At 35.2% G+C, this 20,936-nt stretch overlaps 3 protein-coding genes across 5 annotated transcripts; 1 reads left to right on the top strand and 2 right to left on the bottom strand.

Moving 5' to 3' along the window:
* Positions 1-569: 569 nt before the first annotated feature.
* On the bottom strand, positions 570-18,645 carry LOC119985841. Of its 3 annotated transcripts, XM_038830273.1 has the most exons (3): positions 3,558-3,747; positions 2,098-2,233; positions 570-1,623 (listed from the first exon to the last, which is right to left on the bottom strand). In XM_038830273.1, exon 3 carries the CDS (start codon positions 1,601-1,603, stop codon positions 1,010-1,012), a length of 594 nt encoding a protein of 197 aa, XP_038686201.1. In that variant the 5' UTR covers positions 1,604-1,623; positions 2,098-2,233; positions 3,558-3,747; the 3' UTR covers positions 570-1,009. The 3 variants fall into 3 exon arrangements, with proteins under 3 accessions (XP_038686201.1, XP_038686202.1, XP_038686200.1); XM_038830274.1 differs by lacking the exons at positions 2,098-2,233; positions 3,558-3,747 and adding an exon at positions 18,508-18,645; XM_038830272.1 differs by lacking the exon at positions 2,098-2,233.
* LOC119985840 lies at positions 12,358-14,683 on the top strand. Its single transcript, XM_038830270.1, has one exon. It carries the CDS (start codon positions 12,811-12,813, stop codon positions 14,590-14,592), a length of 1,782 nt encoding a protein of 593 aa, XP_038686198.1. The 5' UTR covers positions 12,358-12,810; the 3' UTR covers positions 14,593-14,683.
* Positions 15,136-18,887, bottom strand: LOC119985842. The gene is made up of 2 exons (XM_038830275.1): positions 18,644-18,887; positions 15,136-15,605 (listed from the first exon to the last, which is right to left on the bottom strand). The coding sequence occupies exons 1-2, from the start codon at positions 18,870-18,872 to the stop codon at positions 15,412-15,414; spliced, it is 423 nt and encodes a 140-aa protein (XP_038686203.1). The 5' UTR covers positions 18,873-18,887; the 3' UTR covers positions 15,136-15,411.
* Between the last annotated feature and the right edge of the window lie 2,049 nt (positions 18,888-20,936).

Here is a 20,936-nt window from a genome sequence, read left to right as displayed (position 1 = left end):
TTTGCAACTAGGCAAGCTACGCATTAAAGCTTTGACAGATTCCTTGTTACGCTGCAAAACGTTAACCACGGCCAAGACATCTGTTTCTAGTAGGAAGCTACCAAAACCCAGGTTAATAGCCAAATTAATTGCAAATCTAATAGCCATTAATTCTGCATTCAGAGCATTACCAACACCTCTTACTCGAGATCATGGTCCAGATACCATTACCTCACCGTGATGATTCCGAACAATCATACCAAGACCAGCAAACTCATCCACATTTTGTGAAGCTAGTTTCAACATTAATCTTGATTGCGAGTATGCCAAACAGTAGTCCACCCCAGCAGCAATTCCGAATAAAATACGAGAGTTGGCTAATATCTCATCGATTTTTTCCATGAACAACTTGATTGCGAAAGTCTCCATGCAAAGTAATCTATGGCCAAGTATATTTTCCATCCAAGAATTACAATAAATCTCAAACTACTGGTTGTGTGACATCAATGAATCACATGATCTCTTCTTTTTCTAGAGTTCCAACAATGTGAAAAAATAAAAAAAATTAAATCAACTGAACCACCAAAACCAAAAGCAAATCAATCATCAAGAATCACAGAAGCATGAAACAATCTTCTCAAGGACCAAAAAATTAACAAAAAAATAGTAATAATTGAGGTGAAATAAAACCCTAGCTACTTCTACCCTACAGTCTTGAATCTCACAAAAATTAAATCGATAATATAGACATCAAAGTGTGTCATTGATTAAACCTAGACGATAAATATCCACAAATAAACTTTTGGTGAATTGCTGATCTGATTCTTGACAGTCCTATGAACATGTAGCCTTATTGTCATCAAAATCCTTTCCAACATGAGGTCAATGCAGTGTGAGGCCCAAAACACAGATGTGTGCTTCCTATTATAATCCAGGTTGAATCTCTTGGTCCGAAAAGTCGCCGAATTAGCAATGACTTCTACTACATTGCCTACTCCAACTGCCACAATCACTAGATCCAGCGATAAGTTCAGGGCAACAGTATTACCAACCAAGGACGAAATATCAGTGCCCTCCCAAGAATCCACCAGAAAACTAACAAGGTGCTTGACACTTCTGACCCAATCATCGACAAGTATGTTGCATCCTGCCCAAGATTCTTTATGTTGTTGAAGTGATCCTTCATATCTTCAAACTCATCATCAAGCATTGAACCTCTCAGTTCTTGGAGATTTGGCATGTCATACTCCACCTGACCCTCTTTGAATGTAGCATTGATAATTCTCCTAGCTAGGAGAATTAACAACATCAAAGTCGACTCCAGTTTCGTAAATGAATCTTCCAATGCATCTACTAGCTTCCGCTTGCGACCACGATGTCGCTTCATTTCTATTACTTGCACTACCAGAAGCAGGAACAAGTGAATCACTTCTCTCAGTTTCGTGATGTTTTCAAGAACTTGCATGCAAGGTTTTAAGTCTGCTCTCACTCCTCCTAAATGGCTCTGGAGATGGTTGAAGCTACTCACTTCCTTTGCACAGTAGTTGCACCGAAACCTCGTCTTTTGTTCATCAACCATGAAGCCGTAGATGCGAGCATCGATCGAGTTATCAGTTTCTGCCATATTCCAAGGGTAGTGCTTGCCTGCAACATCACAAAGAATCATAATCCTGTATCACACTCACTGGTTTAAAAATAAAAAAAGTTATCTTTTATGTGGTCTCCTGCAAGAATTCAAAATTTTGACCCATGCTGTCGAAATGTTAAAAATGCTCTGTTTTCTAAATTATTTTCTACTAAATAGGGACTCTGTTTTCTAGGATAGAAATCACAAGGTCTTGTCTTTACCATATCAAAATACTTTTTTCTGCAGACTAACAAAGTAAAAGTGAAAACAATTTCTTGGAAATGAGAACAGAGAATGAAAGCACATAGTTTGTATACCAAACAGTCTAACAGTCTAGTTTAATGCACTATTATAAGAGAATATATGTATCAATTACTTTTTAAATATGATTTGAGTTCCTTCGTAATTGTTTGCATATTAAGGATAAGAAATCTAATCCAAACCAATAAAATGGTTAAATAGAACTGTTGAATAAGATTTTGAGTAAGTACCAAAAGAATCTCAACCCTCGTACTCCCATCAAGAACACCTAAAACAATTTCAAGATCAAACAGTCCAGGTCTCCTTAGTGCCGAGTCAACAGCATCAGGCCTATTGGTAGCCCCAATTACAAGAACATAGCCACGCCTGTGATCAGAAAAATCTGAACGTGAATTACCACTTTGATCGAGTCTGTGCGATTCATCCATGCAAGTCAACAATTGCTTTTGAGACAATTACAAAGGAACTTCAGCTACACTCCAAAACAATATAGTCTCGCTTTCCCAAAAACTTTCCCCTTCTATAACAATGTACTCGCAGATGTGATCTAGTTGCAGGAAAACGAATCCACTGATGGCTCAAAATACCATCCTTTCACTCAAATTATGTATCTATAAAATAATTCTCACTTGCATCAATGAATCACATAATCTCTTTTTCTAGAGTTCAACCATTTGAAAACTTTGAAAAATTAAATCAAAACCACCAAAACCAATTTCACATAGCCACTCAAAAAAAAAGAATCCACTCAAACAAACAGTTTTCTTAAAGATATTCTTACATTTCACAAAAATTTTCCTCTAAAAATTTAGATAACTCAACTATTAAATTATTAATTATTGATCTTCGTTATGCGCTTCTTATATTTTCTTTCCCCTTCTGTAACAAAAATGTACCCACAGTTATGATCTATTGCACTCTAAATCTGGAACATAATTCTCAGTAACGCTGTCAAAAGACACATTGATGACTACATGGCAATTATAAGCAATCTACTCCAATGATCCAATGAGTAAATCTTTCATGTTGGTGTTTCAGCCACATCTAAACTTGGAAACATAGAAGTCATTAAATTAGAAAAACATAATTAATCATTTGTTGCCAAACACTTAAGGCTGTTTCTGTTTTGTAGAAAGGTATTTAATCAATTTCCCAGGGGTTAATCATTTTTATGCTTGCTCATGCGCAACAGGATTATACAACGGTGGAAGTTTGTGGGACGGTGACGTTTTGACTAAGTTCGCAACGTTATGTACACTTGGAGGGCGGCTCTTTAAACCAGTTTAAAAGATCGTTAATAGTCGTTAGCATACATTGAATGCCATAGACGGTGAAAACTCCGGTTGGAGAGTCAAGCAACGACACTTATTTTTGGAAGAAGATAATAGAATAGGCTGAAGCTATTTTAGTTAGGGTTATAAAAAGAAAACACCGCTGGTGATTTCTTCTTGTTTTGAAGGGTAGCCATTCTCGAATTCGGCTTTCTATTTATCCTTCTGGTTCATTTTATTTCTACTTGTTATTATAATAGTTCAGAAAAACTCAATAGAAGATATTCAAAAAACTCCATTAGATTGTCGAGCTGTTCTTTCACCGACTTGTCTCATTTTTCATTTAATTTTAGTGTTCAACCATTTGCACAGAAAAATTAAACCAAAATATAGACTTCAAAGGATGTCATTGATCAAACCTGAATGAAGATTCAGAAATAAAACATTTTTGGTGGATTGTTGAACTGATTCTTGGAGATCCCTAAAGAAGCGGCCTTCGTCGTCGTCGTCGTCATTGTCATCGTCTGCGATCTGTGAGTTCATCGTCCAAGACTGAAGAGGCTGAGATCAGACGGAAGGACGCCTCCCAGTATCTCCGTTTCTTTCCCTAACGTGCACTCTTTTATATATATATATATAATACATTTAGGGCAAAGGGCTTTCCCGGGATGACACTTGCAATATATTTTCCTCAAATTGACCTTCAATCTTTTTAATCACAACCCTCAATTTAATCTAACTGGGATGAGACGTAGATAAACTCGTAATTTTAAATCTCTATCTAAAAAAACCTAGGGTAAAAACCTCGAACTATGCAATGTTCGCGCTTCCCTATTCCCTTTCCCTCCCGTTTGAAACTCAATCGCTCTCAGTAATGAAAAGCTAATGTGAGAAAGACATTAGGGACGACCGATCTCAGATACTTCTCACGACTCTTTTGTTAATAAAATCATCATTGTGATACAACTGAACGTGTAGGAAGTTGAGAGATTTGGTAGATTTTACGTTTTTTATTACGAGTCTCAGCTTTCAAAAGATTTATATATTTTACTGAGTTTAATTCACAGTTTTAATGAATCTTACGGGTAGGGAGTTGAGAGATTTGGTAGATTTTACTTCTTTTATTGGAAGTCTCAGCTTTCAAAAGATTTATATCTTTTGCTGAGTTTAATTCACAAGTTTTAAAAGCTTTTTTTTTTCAAACTTTATTACGTCTTTCATTCTCATTCTCATTCTCAACAAAAAAATTGTTAAGTCTTTCTTTCTTTTGTTATAAGAAATTGATGAGATTGCGAATGTTAGGGTTTGTTTGGTTTGTTTTCTATTTTCTGTATTTTATTTTCATTTTCTATTTTTCATTTCTATTTTATGTTTCTATTTTCTAAAAATGAAAAACATGTTTGCTTTGCTAAAGCCTATATTCTATCAAAAGCTCATTCTATATGGAACCCAACAAAAGCTCATTAACCAGTGAATTTTTCAATTAAATGTTGTGAACACATGCATAAAAAAAAACTCACAAAAGCCTTTTTCTATGGAGCCCAACTAAGCACATAAGCGCAACAAGACCAAGGGTTTCGTTTTTGCTCACCATCACCGTCAACAGCTGTCGAGGTTTAGAACTAGAGAGGGGAGTTGGAGAGAAAGAAGAAGAAATTTCCTCAAAGCCACTATGCCACATTGTCAAGAATTTTGATGATGGCACTCGCAAACAGGCATATGCTCACTGTTTGGTCGCAAGGAAGGATAAAGAAGTATCCGGGGAAAGTCATTAGGAAGGATTCGGCCAAGAAGACGGTAAAGAAATCCCGAGTCAAGTGATTCGTCAAGCTCGTCAACCACCAAAGTGCAGTAGTTATACGCGGTAACTTACGGAAATTGACGGAGCAACACTATTCATCACGTTTTCAGTTTTTGAAAACGTCTTTTGGACGTTTTCTATATTTTCAGAAAATGAGGATTCATTTTCTGAAAAATGAAAATGATAAACCAAACACCATTTCTATATTTTTAAATATTTTCAGAAAAGGAAAATGGAAAACACTCAAACTAAACAGCCCCTTAGTGTCGTTCATTCTCAATCTCAGCTTCCTTTCATCTAAATTTTACTGTGATTTTATATAGGTTGTATAGGTTGTGAACATATACTTATCATCTAAATTGTATTGTCCTTTATACAAGTTGTGAATATGACTGATGATAATGATAAAGATTGGGCTCTTTACATGGACATGGAATTTGCTATAGTTGATGAGGCTTGGGAGCATTGGTGTCACTATAGAAAACAAATTGGGTTCTTGACAAGAAAGACTTTTTTAAATAGAAACAAGTCAAATTGAATTTGTATGTTCTAAAGAGGGTGTCCATCAGGAAGACAAACGTAAAGTCCATGTCAACCATAGAGATGAGACAAGAACAAATTGTCATGCAAGATTACTGGTTCAATTGAAACAAGAAAGTGGAAAGTATGGACTTTTTTTTTCTATATTGTTCACTGCTTTGTAAGGTTTGGAACTTGGTCTACAGTCCAGAGTTAAAAGTAGGATAATATTTGACAACAATTCAACCTTACAAGGATCTCTTACAAACTATAACACTATCCAAACTTTTAGCATAACAAAACCCTATAAATTCAATCACCCAGAACATATCAACTGCTCAAACAATACTTTGTGCCAATATCAAATATGGATACCAAGTCAAAACACTTCATCGACAGCAACAACAATCAAGCCAAATTAATCAAATCATTGAATAATCTGGAGAAGCAAACCATTTCATTAAAATCTGAAAAGAAAAAAAGAGTCCCTAAACCATAAAAATTAAAAACCCTAGATAAATTAATGGCATGACAAATGACAATTTACAAGCTCGAATAAGAGTTAGAGGAGAATCGCTTGTCTTTACCCCTATCCGTGGTAAATATGCTTCTTGGTCATGGTTCACCCATGACAAGAATTGTTTGCCCTTACCATTACCAATGGGGAATCCATTTTTGGGTCGTGGCTTTGTTGACAGTGACAAAGTGATGGAGCCAAAGATTTGTCGAAGGAAAGGGAAGAGGGGAGAGAGAATAAAGAACGGAACCAGAGTTGAGATTAGAGAGGTAGAAGGTGAGACATGGAAAAAAGAGTAGAAATCGCGATTCGCGAATGGTTGTAGAGTTTGGGGGTTTTTAACTTAGCTTTTTTTTCGACAGAGAGGTAAAATTGTGAATTTATCTACATGTCAGTCTCATCTCCATTAGATCAAATGGAGGGTTGTGATTAAAAATATTGTATTTCAATTTTAGTGAAATAGATTGTAGGCCCCCATCCCTTCCCCTCCTATTAATATTGAGCAACAACCATGGTGGTTTGTTATTGGGTCAACAAAAAGTATAGCGAGACGTATTTTGCTAATGTGATTGGAAATGGAAAGAAATTTTTTTTGGAATTGTACAATGGTGTAAATTTGTTGACTCTGATATTGACACCAAATACAACCACCTTTATATATGAAACTTATATATATATATATATATATATATATATATATAAATTCTCCTATATGAACCAAAAGTGTGACCAACTCTGTGAACTTGCTTTTCAACCATAGATATGGCAGGTCTTACAGCAAATGTGTGACACCCACTTTTGTTTTGTTTTATTACAACCATTGAATTTCAAGTTCACAAATCTTCCACGTTATAGGATATGCCCAAAGAAAAATTGTATTTTGAGAGAGAAGATTTAAGAATTATTTTGGAAAGGATTTATTAGAGAAAGTGTGTCCTTGTGGAGTGCCGACATTATTTGTAACGCCTCGATCCGGAATGTGTTACTTCTGGTACCATCTTAATTAAACCACTAATTAATTCAATCCTCAAACCACCGAAAATTTCGACAACACCTTCCTATATTACGGAAGATGTAAACCTAGAGTAAATACGTAGCAATATAACAAATATATTCACAACCTACGTAGGGTCTCAGGCCATCAAACAATTCATATCATAGAAAAATTCTCAAGTCTAAGCAAGGCCTCAGGCCACCTAACAGTCACATATAAATTCTCCACACACAATAACATATATAATCAAACAACCAATACAAGGAGCAATCTTGCATGTATAATCAATCGTCAGGACACTAAGTTCACAAACTCGGTCTGGGAGTCCCTATCACACAGAGCACCCTCTCAACCTTCCATTCAATCATCGAATTGAGGTATCACACAACATGTCTCAACCAAGAAAACAAGTACGACAAAATACTAACAGCATAAACAAATTCTAGATCCATCTAGTCCTATTACTCTCCAGGGGCCTATCCATGTCATGCACGCTCCTCATGATCCGCAACCCTGGTATTGGAACTAGACTCATCTGGGAGGAGGGAATAAGGAAAAGAAAGGGTGAACAAAAGGCCCAGCAGGGAATAATAACGAATGAAAAATCAATAATAAGGTTGAAATATTATAGAAAAAGCAGAAATGTAACAATATGATAACTAACATCATGTACACCCAAAACACAAGTAGATAACAACACCATACGGGATCCTAACTTGGCCCACCGGCATCCCTATTACTCATCGGGAGCCTAAACAGCCCAACGACATCACCGCATGGTATCTCAAGTACATGTGAAATCTTGACTCGGCTCACCGGCGTTCCCATACTCATAGGAACCCTGAATAGCCCACCGGCATTCCACATTTCACATCAATCAAACCTAAGAGATGTACGGTTCCATACCCGACATCTTTCGTGCAACTACAATGCATGTTCAACATGGTTATGCAATGAAGTATACATACAACCTATATATATACTACTATATGATGCATGTCAAGAATAATTCATGCTTAATAAAACATGTAGTGTATGCAATATACTTCAATCACACGACAAAGTAATCACAATGAGGTTGTTCTCCCTTAGAGACAATTAAGGCGAGAACGGAATCATAATGAGCAATGGAAAAAAATAAACGTTCTTAATAGGAGGACATAGTCAAAGAGAATAGCAAAGAAGTGAAATTTCCCTACCTCGCACTCCAAAAATTTGTTATGTAAATCAATACTCAACCTTGAATTCTCCTGCCTCAAATCAACCTATTATTCGGTAAGCCTATCCTCCATATACAACAACTTCAATTTCATATATCTAACACAAATTAACCCAATAACTCAAGAAACTATTACCTTTTCTTACCCAAGACTTTCCAAGTTCTTGAACTTCACCTATTCAAGCTTGCTACTCCAATCAACAATAGAATCTAAAAACACAATCATAAACAAGTCTAAATCAACATATTAAATCACTAATTTCATCTAATTCAAAGATTATCCCCCAAACCCACAAAACCATAGAATCCAAAATGCCCCAATCTCTAAATAATAGCTTTTAGATTTAGAAAACTTAGCAAGGTTGTAGAAACAAGTAAAAGGAAGGGTTTAAAGCTTCCTTTAGGCCTCAAATAATATAGGAATTCGTGGATTTGAGTTTGGGTTCAAACCTTGAAAGATTAGGACAAAGAGAGGAATTTAAGAATATGTAAGCTAGAGGAGAAGTGATTTTGATGTAACAACCACCAAACGAGAATATATACATGTGAACAAAATAACTCTCTCTCTCTTTCTCTTGTCTTGTCCAAAAGAGCCGTTGCTTTGTCCCGTCCGTTGGTCATAAGGCCGTCATGGCTGCTCCGGCCACAGACAACCACTCACCAGGAAAGCCTCCATTCTAGGAGAGCCGGCTGTTGATTTCTTTGAGGAAGAGATCGAAGCCCTCTCTAAACCTTTCCAGAAATCCCTCATAGGTAAATTTTCCTTCCAAAGACCCCCAATCGAATGGGTTAGGAAGCAATTCCTAACTCTAAACCTAAAGTCCACCTTCAAAATTGGGGTTCTAGACAGGAAACACATCTTAATTCAACTGGCAAATGAGGAGGATTTTCATCGCTTATGGACCAAGGAGAGCTGGTACATCGGGAAATACATGATGAAAACTGAAAAATGGAACCCTCATCCTCATGTTGTTACTATAATTAATTGTGATGGTAGTGCCTTGAATAATCCTGGAGATTTAGGGGGTGGAGGTGTTATTAGACGTAGTTCTGGCATTTTTGTGGCTGCTTTCTCTAATTTTTATGGCTCTAATTCCATTACCTTTGCTGAGATGATGGCTATCCATGAGGGTATAAATCTTGCTGCTTCTTTAGGGCTCTCAAACCTACTTGTTGAATCTGATTCATTAATTGTTATTAACATTCTTTCTGAGAGCATGAGTTGCCCTTGGAATTTGATCTACTTGAAGAGAGCTATAGCCAAAAATTGTATGTCATTGGACATCAGCTTTAAACATGTTTACAAGGAGCTCAATGGTGCTGCAGATTTCCTAGTTTCCAAAGCTTCCAACACCAAAGTTTCTGTAGCCTATGACAGGTTCTGTAATCTCCCTCCTACTGTTAAAGGTATGCTCCAGATGGATAGGTTGGGGATCCCAGCTTTTCGTACTAGAAAATAGGCTTCTTGTTGTTTCTCTGCTTGGTGTTGTTTGGTTGGTTATGTCTTTGTTGTGTTGTTTCTTCTTGTTGCCGAGGTCAGGTTCATGCCCCCCTCGTTTCTTGTAAGCCATCGAAGAGAGGCTTTTCTCTTCCTTGATTAATAAAATTCCGGGCTAAGCCCTTTTCTTAAAAAAAAAGAAAGAATATGTAAGCTAGAGAGAGAAGTCATGAATCCAACTTGAAACAACTTGAAAGTGAAGAACCTTACCTTGGTTGATCATCTTAGGTGATGAAAATGAAAGATTTTGAGAGAAAATTGGGTTAGGGTTTGTTGTGGTCGGGTTGTTTTTGAGAGAAATCACGAAATGAGTGTTTTTAAAACAAGTCACGATGCAGATTTTAGGGAGGTGTTCGGACACCTCTATGGCTGTTTGGACACCTATGCCTAAGACCATCTCTGTTTCAATTTCCTCTATGGCTGTCCGGACGGCTTTTTAAAGCTGTCCGGACAGTTATACTTGTAGTCACAAATTTCAGTTTTAAAACCTCTTGTATACCCCCACATCACTCGGTATTAATTTTTAATGATTTTAAATATATATATATACTCAACACATGTTAGTCCTACCTAATTTCTAAAAGAAAAAGAAATTTAGGGTATTACATTATTAGTACCCAAAAATGATGGTAGCTGGAGGATGTGTGTGGATCGTCGTGCCATCAACATGATCACAGTCAAGTATCATTTTCTTATTATGCGATGGATGACATGCTTGAGCAATTATCGGGATGGAAATTCGCATATGCCTAGGAGATGAGTGGAAGTTTACTTTCATGATTCCGGATGGCTTGAGCAAATGAATGATCATGCCTTTTGGACTTTCTAAATCTCCTAGCCCGTCCATGTGAATAATCAATCAAATATTAAAAGTTCTGGTTGTGCTGCATTGCCTTGAAGCTCACTCGAGGATGACCTCTTTTTGAAGTTGAGGGGAATGATATAGGACTGATGACAAGAGTGTTTATAAAGAAACCGATTAGTGGGATTGAAAGCCACATTGTTAGATTGCACAAAATTTGATTGGGAGACTCCTTTCGACGTAGTTGATGACAAGACTAATCTCACTCATTTTTTGACAAATTAATTCCACTATTTAGAATCTCATATGGGTCTTTTAATATTTTAAGGGCATTTTCATAATTTTATGTTTTTCTGTTTTCACTATTTTAGGATTGTAACAAGCTCTAGGGCTTGTTATCTTTGTCTTTGAAGAAATATTTCAAAGCTTGATAGTGTTTTCTCTATATATAGTGGATTCTAAAGTCCTCTTTTTTAAAAGTTTAATGTTGATTAGTCTTACTGGATAGTTTTTGTTTGCCTCACTACTTCTACCCCAATTGACTAAAAAAGAATATGGTCGATATGCTGAATTGACAACTAATTCCATACCATCTACAGTACCTATGTGGCTTCACAAATAACTTAAGCTGGAAAAAATTAAAATAAAATGGAGGACTTTGGTTTAATTAGGCTTTAGTAGAGCATCTCCAATCCAAATAACAAAAATGAGTAATCGAAAGACTAATATGATTACCACTATAGTACTGTGATACCTCATTTGATTTCTCAATAAAGCCACAAACTATAGAACAAGTAACCAAATGAATAACTATTTCTCAAACCCATTTAAATTAACCCATTATAGTAAGCCCATTTCCAAAATTAAAAATGATCCAGCCAAATTAAATGGTCAATGATTTAAAACTTAAAAATAATTTATGAAAACAATTCTAAATTTAAAATTCTAAAGCATTCCCAATGCCATTTAAATCTTGTTGATCATTGGTGGAATTTATTTGACGTAGAATGAAGAGGGTCATTTCAATATGTGTTGTTTTAATGTTGTTTCGTTAATATTGAATCTTTTGTCAAAATTTTTATGTCTCTGCGTTTTATCTAATGATTAAGACATGTTCAAATCATTTTGCTCAATTGTATCATGAAAACTAAACTATTAGGTTCTGTCAAATTCACATCTCAATTGCTCAATTGTAGGACTGCCCTGTTTATTTTTAGAAGAACAAAAATGAATGTTGAGTTGAGATACCTAATCTTGCAGTCAGTCCAATGATATGTAAGGTTTTTTAATTGTTAGTGAAGTTTACTATCTTTTTTCATAGAAAAATAAAAACCCTAAATAATAAAACCTTTGTTGACGACAAGAGGTACTAATCAATTGTCCCAGCTAGTTTAAAAATATATAGTAGTTTCGGTTCTAATTAATTGTTCTGTTTCTCAACTTGGTTTACTTAATTTACGGTATCACTATGTATCTCTAATAAATTCAGTCATAACATGCAATTATACAACCTAATAACAAAAGACAAGGGCTAGTTTGGTAAGGCATTTTGCTCAGCATTTCTACTTGAATTAAGTTAATAGCTTCTAATCAATTGTCCCAGCTAGTTTAAAAATATATGGTAGTTTCGGTTCTAATTAATTGCTCTACTTCTCAACTTGGCATTTTTTTTGATTGAGTTCGTGAGAGCAATTAATTTACGTTACTAATTAGGTTAGACTAATTAACATTAAATTATTTTTGTTGACATTAGCTAAACGTGTAAAGTCAGTCTGATAGTGATTCATTCAAAGAAAAGAATCAATCATGTAGACGAAGTTGGCTCCATTTATATATCCCAATTGCAAGTAAAATATGCAAGTGGCCATGTGGGAGGATAACATAAATATGCAAAGTGTGCGTGGGATTGATTGTATGTCTGTATGTATGGTGTAAAAAATCATGATGAGAGAAATTAGGCTTCCAATTCACCCCCCTAGGTTTAGTAGGCGGAATCCTTTTCAGTTCATTGGAGAAGAGAGAAGTGGGGGAGACGATATTATGCTTTCAATTCACCCCCATAAGTTGGTACTCAGTGAAGAGATGAAGAATGATGGAGAAATTCTTTGTCGTTGGTGTTTGGATCCAGTGAAGGATGCTACCTACAATTGCAACGACTGCTCTTTCTCTCTTCACGAGTCTTGTGGAGACGACCTTGCTCTAGGAAGGCATAACCATAGTTGAACTGACTTCAACAAAAACGAGGATGGATGCTATAATTGTTGCATCTGTGGAGAAATAGTGTCAGAAAGTCATCCAAGCTATGTATGTGGCAATTGCGACATGTTTCTTCACAAGAGCTGCTCCAGCGATTTGCCAAGTGAGATTAAGCATGTTTTCCATCACAAACACCCTCTTTTTCTTCTCTCCAATTGCGAATGGTACGGCTCATGTGATAGCAATGATGCCTTTGTTTACTACTGCGAATGTTGCACATTCACCCTCGATATCAAGACTGCTCTCCAACGACCTTTGTGTTTACAGGAATCGGAAAATCACAAACATCAATTTATTCCCCTTATGAGGTCAGAATATTCTTCTCCCTGTGATGCTTGTGGCCTCAAATTAAAAAAATTTGGGTCGTCAGGCGGATCTTTCCTATGCACCATTTGTCAGATCATTGTTCACGACGACTGCATCTCACTCCCACACACAATCAAAATATTTCATCATGATCACCCCCTCACCCATACTTTCTTCTTTCTACTTAAAGAAGAAGACATGCCTCCTGTTGATCAATTAAATTGTCGAATTTGCCGTACCAAGTTTGACAAGGATTTTGGAGGTTACTATTGTGTGGACTGCCATTTTGTTACCCACGTGGGCTGCGCGATTAGAAATCAGATTTCAACAAATAACTCAATCCTGAATGCTCAAGAAGCGATTGTTGATTTGGTCAGGGAGATTAAGCTGACGGAAGATGAATTGCCCGTACAGATTAAGCACTTCAGTCACGAGCACAAATTAAGTCGTAGTGATGAAATGGAGGATAAATGTTGTGATGGCTGCATCCGACCTATCTCACATCCATTTTACAGGTGCGTGGAGTGTGGCTTTTTTCTCCACAAGACCTGTATTGACTTGCCAAACCAAATAAGACCTGTTTTTCATGACCACCCCCTAACCCTTCTTCCGAGTGGGCCTGATGACAATGGTACTTTCCGCTGTTCTTGCTGTTATTCGGATTGCCATGGCTTTGTATATGCTTGTGAAGAATGCAAAAACTTCTATGCTGATGTTCGATGTGCATCAATCCCACTAAATATTAGACATCCTGGTCATGATCACATACTCTCTTTCACTCGTATACCCAGTCATAATAGATATTGCTACCCTTGCAGTTCCAAAGCTAAATATCTATTTCAATGCAATGAGTGTCCATTTGACATAGATTATAGATGTGCTACACTACCGTCTACAGCTAGATATTGGGATCATGAACATCCTCTAGTACTCTGCTATCATACAAATGATGATGGTTCTGATGCTTATTACTGTGATATTTGTGAAAAAGAGAGAGATCCAAAGCATTGGTACTACTATTGTGCTCAATGCGACTATGCTGGTCATCCTGATTGTGCTCTTGGTGAGTATCCATATCTCCTTCCAGGACGATTATACAACATGTCATGTCGTTTTTTCATCCTCCGGGGATCTGATTTTCAGCACAACATTAATTTATGTAGTGAATGTGCATCACTTCCGTGGATTCCAAAAACATTTAGTGATCTCAAGTTACATAAACATCCTCTCGTCTTAGCCAACCACAATCATTATGGAAACAAAGATTGTGGTATATGCCAGAAAATAATATTTTGCATCTGGTTTTGTTGTGGAAAATGTGATTTCGTTGCTCATTTTGAATGTGTTTTGCGAGACGACTTCCATGTTCAACCTCGCCAAATGACTCTTAGCATTGTCAAAAGAACAAGTTGGGGGTGTCTTCCATGTATGGTGTGCGATGAGGATTGCAGAGATGGGTGCCTCCAGTGTCCTAAGGGCGAATGCAGCTTTTGCCTTCATTTCGATTGTGCACGTTTTATTGAAGATTATTCGTACAACTGATGCTATAGTATACCTTTCAAATTAATAAGGGTTAATTGGTGATGGCCTAGTTTTTCCCCTTCTATAACAATGTACTCGCAGATGTGATCTAGTTGTTTCTCTCTGTTGTTTTTTTTAGAGTCAACTATTTGATAACTTTAAAAAATTAAATCAATCAAACCACCAAAACCAAACCATATCAATTATCAAGAATCGCAGAAGCATGATCGAAACTGGACTATGAATTTAAATCATTTCCAACATGAGGCCAATGCAGTACGATGCAGACAAATGCTTCCTATTAAACTCCAGGTTGAATCTGTCGGTTCGAAAAGTTGCCGAATAGCAACGACTGGTACTATATTGCCTGCTACAACTGCCACGATCACTTGATCCAAAAATAAGTTCAGGGCAACAGTATTACCAACCAATGATGAAATAAGTCCAAGAATCCTTTATGCTGTTGAAGTGATTCTGTTAGAATCCAAGAAACCAAGATAGGTAGCTGCAAGCTGACCTTGATAGAACAGCAAACTAAACAAATCACCTTACTGCAGTAGAAGAGAAGAACACACTCAAAAAACTTTGATCTTCTTCACTTGTATTTCTCTCTTACACCACACGAGCTAATCTCTTACCACATTAAAATGAGAGAAGCTCTAGATTTTTACATAGCAAAATACATCCAGCCATACAAGTGGCAAGATCACAGCCATCCAACACAGAAATATAAAATAACATTATTACATTAGTCAACAAGTCTAGGTCAAACAACTTAAACACTTAGTCTCTAAACCAAACTCAGTTCCTAACAGATTCTTCATATCTTCAAACTCATCCTCAAGGATTGAACCTCTCGGCTCTTGCATCTCCTCTCACTCCTCCTAAATGGTTCTGCATACGGTTGAAGCTAGTCACTTCCTTTGCACAATAATTGCATTGAACCCTCTTCTTATGTTCATCAACTATGACGCCATAGTCGCGAGCATTGATCAAGATATCAGTTCCTGCCATATTCCAATAGTAGAGCTTGCCTGCAACATGATAAGTGATCATGAGCCTATAACACTCACTGGTTTAAACATCAAAAAGTTATCTTTTATGTGGTATCCTGCAAGAATTCAATGCCGTCGAAATGTTAAAAATGCTTTGTTTTCTAAATTGTTTTCTAGAAAATACTCAAATATCAACTCTGTTTTCTAGGAAGAAAATGCGAGTTCTTGTCTACACCATAGCAAAATACATTTTCCCAAGACGAACAAGTAAAAGTGAAAACAATTTTTTGGAAATGAGAACAAAGAATGAAAGCACAAAGTTTTGCAAACCAAACAGTCTCACAGTCTAGTTTAATGCACTATTACAACAAAATTTATGTATCAATTACTTTTTAAATATGATTTGAGTTCCTACGTAATTGTTTGCATATTAAGGTGTTGGACCTATGGTCCTATATGTCTAATTTTGATGATATTAAATCATTTATAAATGATAATGAAACATTAAAGCAATATTTGATTTATATGAATTGAATTTAAATGACTATATATTTTTGAGATAGTGCTGGAAATTAAGGTTTGAAAACAAACATACATGAACTAAGTTAGAGCATTAATTTTCCAATTATCATATCTTAACCAACTTAGGTCGAAATGACTTGAAACTTGAACCACATGCACATGAAGGCTTAATATATGTTCTAGGACTATAATCATGAGAAATTAAGTGCATCACATATATATTTGGTCATATGCTTAAATTCCGTCAAAACTAGGTTTTACCTAATTTTGTGCATATGTGTTCTTTGTGAACGTGGTGAACCAAATGAACTCCGATTTAAATGAAATTTCGTGTGCATCTTAGTTTCATCACTATGAACATATTTGATTTAGTAAAGTTCAAGAGAAAAGGTCATTTACACTGAGTTTGCAAAATGACTTTGAATTTACACTTAGAATTTATCGGTTTTACTATTAGTGATCTAATTGCTTGGTTGAGTGACCAAACGATTTCCAATTGTTATGAAATTTTACATGGACATTCTAATACATATAAAATGATTTATCATGCAGTAATATGAATTTTCTGGGTTGTTTTTCTAATGTAATTAACCTATGCGCTCTATATGAAGCTCTTTGAGCTTACATGCAATTGGGGAGTTCTACCTCCTATTTCCTTGTAGGTTAATCATCATTGTGGTCTCATATGGCTCAGAATTCAGTATGTTCAAGAGTGGTCGAAGTCCAGTTTCTAAGAATGAGCTTGGAGCTCTAGGAAACTATGAAAAATCCTATATTTGCCAACTTTCCACTAAGGCACTTTATCAAGTTGAATGGATCAAACATTGAGGCTATTGGTTGTGGTCTTCATGGAGATACAACTCTTTTCAAACATGTGGGACAAACCTTGTCCTCTCTATCATTAGTGATATATTCTTGTTTGACATTTTCACTCAAGACATGTGCTACCAAGAAAGTTAGGTTGGTGCAATCAAACAAGATCCTTGACATTTTCACTCAAGACATGTGCTACCAAGAAAGTTATGTTGATGCAATCAAACAAGATCCTTGACTAAGAGATCACTTTTGAAGTCTTTGATTCAAAATGAAGGGACAAGATGGCATAGTACAATCTACATCCATGGCTGAGAATTAAAGAGAGTTTGAATGGTCAAGATTTGAAGACATACATTGATCAAATGGTTGTGCATAAGACAACTTTCTTGCTTGCAATTTTTGACTTAAAAAAAGGAGCATGTGCAACGTCTATATGCTCTATGGTGGAGATTTGTTTGCTCAAATCATCAATGACCAAGATTAGGAGCTGCAATGGATGGTAGAGATCAACTCTTGAAGTTTGATCCAATGGCTGCAAGCATAGGAGAGAATTGCCTTTAAAAGAGGATCTTCCCTTTCATACAACTTGGAGAAGCAAATTGAAAAATTATCCTTGAGAGAAACCTCTTGCTATCAAGTTCATCAATCATCAAGCTTTCTTGCTATTTGCTACAACAATCTTCTCCAATACAAGCCTCTACAATCAAGGACTTCTCACTACTCTTGCTTTTGCAAAAGGGAAGTTCCTATATCCTTTAGGCTTTGTTTACTTATAATCTAAACCTCTCTTGTTCTTAAAATCCTATCTTTGAGAGTGTTGCTGTAATCTTGAGAGTTCCATACCAAATACCTTTGAGGTAACCTGTGAGAACCTTGGCTGAAAATCCCATTGAGAAATTCCCTTTGTTAGGGGAAATTGTGAACATTGAAGTTTGAGGGAGTTCTTAGAAACCCTTGGTGTAAGGAGTTTTGTGGGTCTCTTAAAACCACACCTTAGTGGAGTTGGGAAAATCCTAGGTTGGTGAATCTAGGTAGTAGACGTAGGAGAAGGGTCTCCGAACTACTATAAATCGCTGTGTTGATTTCTTTGTTTACTTGTTTATATTTACTACTTGTTTCAAACTGCAGGATTTTCAAAACCCTAATCTGTCCGAGATTAGCAGACTACCTTAAACTTTGAATTTTGATCTGAAATTTTGATATAGTGTTTATTAAGGTGTTGTGACATTGCATATAAAATTTCGTTGCATTTTGACATCATTTGATAGGTAAAATCTGAGTTGAAAAATCTGTGTGCAGTGTGTTGCTTGAAAATCTGTTTTGTGCAATTCTTGATTATTTGATATTTGGTCATTCACTATATTGTATCACATCTTGCATTGGATTGAATATTGATTAGGAAAATCATTAGAGTCCAAATTTGTGTGCTACTTGTTAATTGCCATTAATTTGTTTAAATTGAAAAAGGGATTCCAGTTGGAATTTGGGGACACAATTCACCCCCCCTCTTGTGTTAAACTCGATCCGTCATAAGGATGATAAATCTAATCCAAACCAATAACATGGTTAAATGGAACTGTTGAGTAAGATTATGAGAAAATACCGAAAGAATCTCAACCCGCGCACTCCCATCAAGAACACCTAAAACAATTTCAAGATCAAACCGTCCAGGTCAACAGCATCAGGCCTATTGGTAGCCCCAATTACAGGAAGATCAGAAAAATCTGAACTTTAATTACCACTTTGATCGAGTCTGTGCGTTTCATCCATGAAAGTCAACAATTGAGTAACTATCCATCTCTCCATCCCCCTCTGTAGATTATCTCCCTCAGCAGTGATTGCGGCAATCTCATCAAAGAAGACAATTAACGGAGCATTAATTCCTATAAGCTTTTGAGAACAGTCTCGGATATTTTTTCTGAGGCACCTAATATATACATCACAGGGTAAATGAGTTACAAAAAACATTATGTGAACAGGTAATATTGAGATTAAACATCCAAGATTTTGAACAATGTGATATCCAAATTCCTGAGACATAGGCTCCGTTTGGTACAGCGGAAAATTTGATTTTCAATGCTAGCAGAAATGCTGTGAAAAATATTTTGAGCTTACAAAGCTGTGAAATATGTTATGAGGTGTTTGGTGAACTAAAAACCAACGCTAGCGAAAAAACTGTTGAAATAAATTATTATAATATTATTTTTATATTTTTATATTAAAATTAATCTAATAAATATAATTCTTATTAAAATTAATTTTAAGTATTATTTTAATTAATCAAATATAATTTATATTTAAAATTAATTTGAAGTATTTTTTTAATTAATCAAATTAATTTTCTTACATTTATTGTATTTTTTAATTTATATTTAATTAATCAAATAAATTTTGTTACATTTATTGTATTTTTTTAATTTATCATTATGTATTAAAATTAAACACCTATAAAATTAAAATCTTAAAGTATAAATATTTTATTTGTATTTTCAAGTTTTAATTATTTTATTTCAATATTAAATTTACTGTTATAATAATTATAAATGCATAAATATAATTAATTTATAATTTTTATTCAAATATAATTATATTTAAATCATTAAATAATAATACTTTTTATAAAAGTGTTGGACCCACAAGTTAAAAAATTTAAAAAATATATTTATCCTAGAAGAAAACACTTATATATTAATAACTAAAAAGAAGACCCCATTATCTAGAACAACATGAAAGAAAAACTTTGAAAGATTATAGACGCGGTTAGAAGGTTTACAAGCAGTTTATTTGAAGCAGAATTTCCATTGTTTCGGCACAATTATGATCTAGATGAAATGATAACAGAAATTGCATGCTCCAACAGTTCTATTTAACCATGCTTTCGGCACAATTACAAAGAAACTTCAGCTACACTCAATAACAATATACTCTTGCCTTCCCAAAAATTTTACCCTTCTATAACAATGTACTTGCAGATGTGATCTAGTTGCTGAGAAACGAATCCACTGATCACTTAAAATACCATCATTGCACTCAAATTATGTTCAATGAATCACATAATCTCTTTTTTTTTTTTTAGAGTTCAACCATTTGAAAACTTCAAAAAATTAAATCAACCAAACCACCAAAACAAATTTCACAAAGCCACTCAAGAACAAATTTGAATCCACTCAAACAAACAGTTCTCTTAAAGCAAACAACCTATAGAAAATATATCCAAAGAACTTTAGCTTCGCTCAATAACAATATACTCTTACCTTTCGCAAAAACTTTCATCTAAAAGTTTAGACAACTCAACTATTAATTATTGATATGCTTCTTATATTTTCTTCCCCCTTCTATAACAAAAATGTTCCCACAGTTATGATCTAGATGCTCCAACAGCAATACTCTAATCACTCAAATTACTAACCTTTCATGTGTTGGACCTATGGTCCTATATGTCTAATTTTGATGATATTAAATCATTTATAAATGATAATGAAACATTAAAGCAATATTTGATTTATATGAATTGAATTTAAATGACTATATATTTTTGAGATAGTGCTGGAAATTAAGGTTTGAAAACAAACATACATGAACTAAGTTAGAGCATTAATTTTCCAATTATCATATCTTAACCAACTTAGGTCGAAATGACTTGAAACTTGAACCACATGCACATGAAGGCTTAATATATGTTCTAGGACTATAATCATGAGAAATTAAGTGCATCACATATATATTTGGTCATATGCTTAAATTCCGCCAAAACTAGGTTTTACCTAATTTTGTGCATATGTGTTCTTTGTGAACGTGGTGAACCAAATGAACTCCGATTTAAATGAAATTTCGTGTGCATCTTAGTTTCATCACTATGAACATATTTGATTTAGTAAAGTTCAAGAGAAAAGGCCATTTACACTGAGTTTGCAAAATGACTTTGAATTTACACTTAAAATTTATCGGTTTCACTATTAGTGATCAAATTGCTTGGTTGAGTGACCAAACGATTTCCGATTGTTATGAAATTTTACATGGACATTCTACTAC

This window comes from Tripterygium wilfordii, chromosome 19 (assembly GCF_013401445.1).
Source record: "Tripterygium wilfordii isolate XIE 37 chromosome 19, ASM1340144v1, whole genome shotgun sequence".
NCBI lineage: Eukaryota > Viridiplantae > Streptophyta > Magnoliopsida > Celastrales > Celastraceae > Tripterygium > Tripterygium wilfordii.
This window is presented reverse-complemented; position numbering and strand designations above follow the sequence as displayed.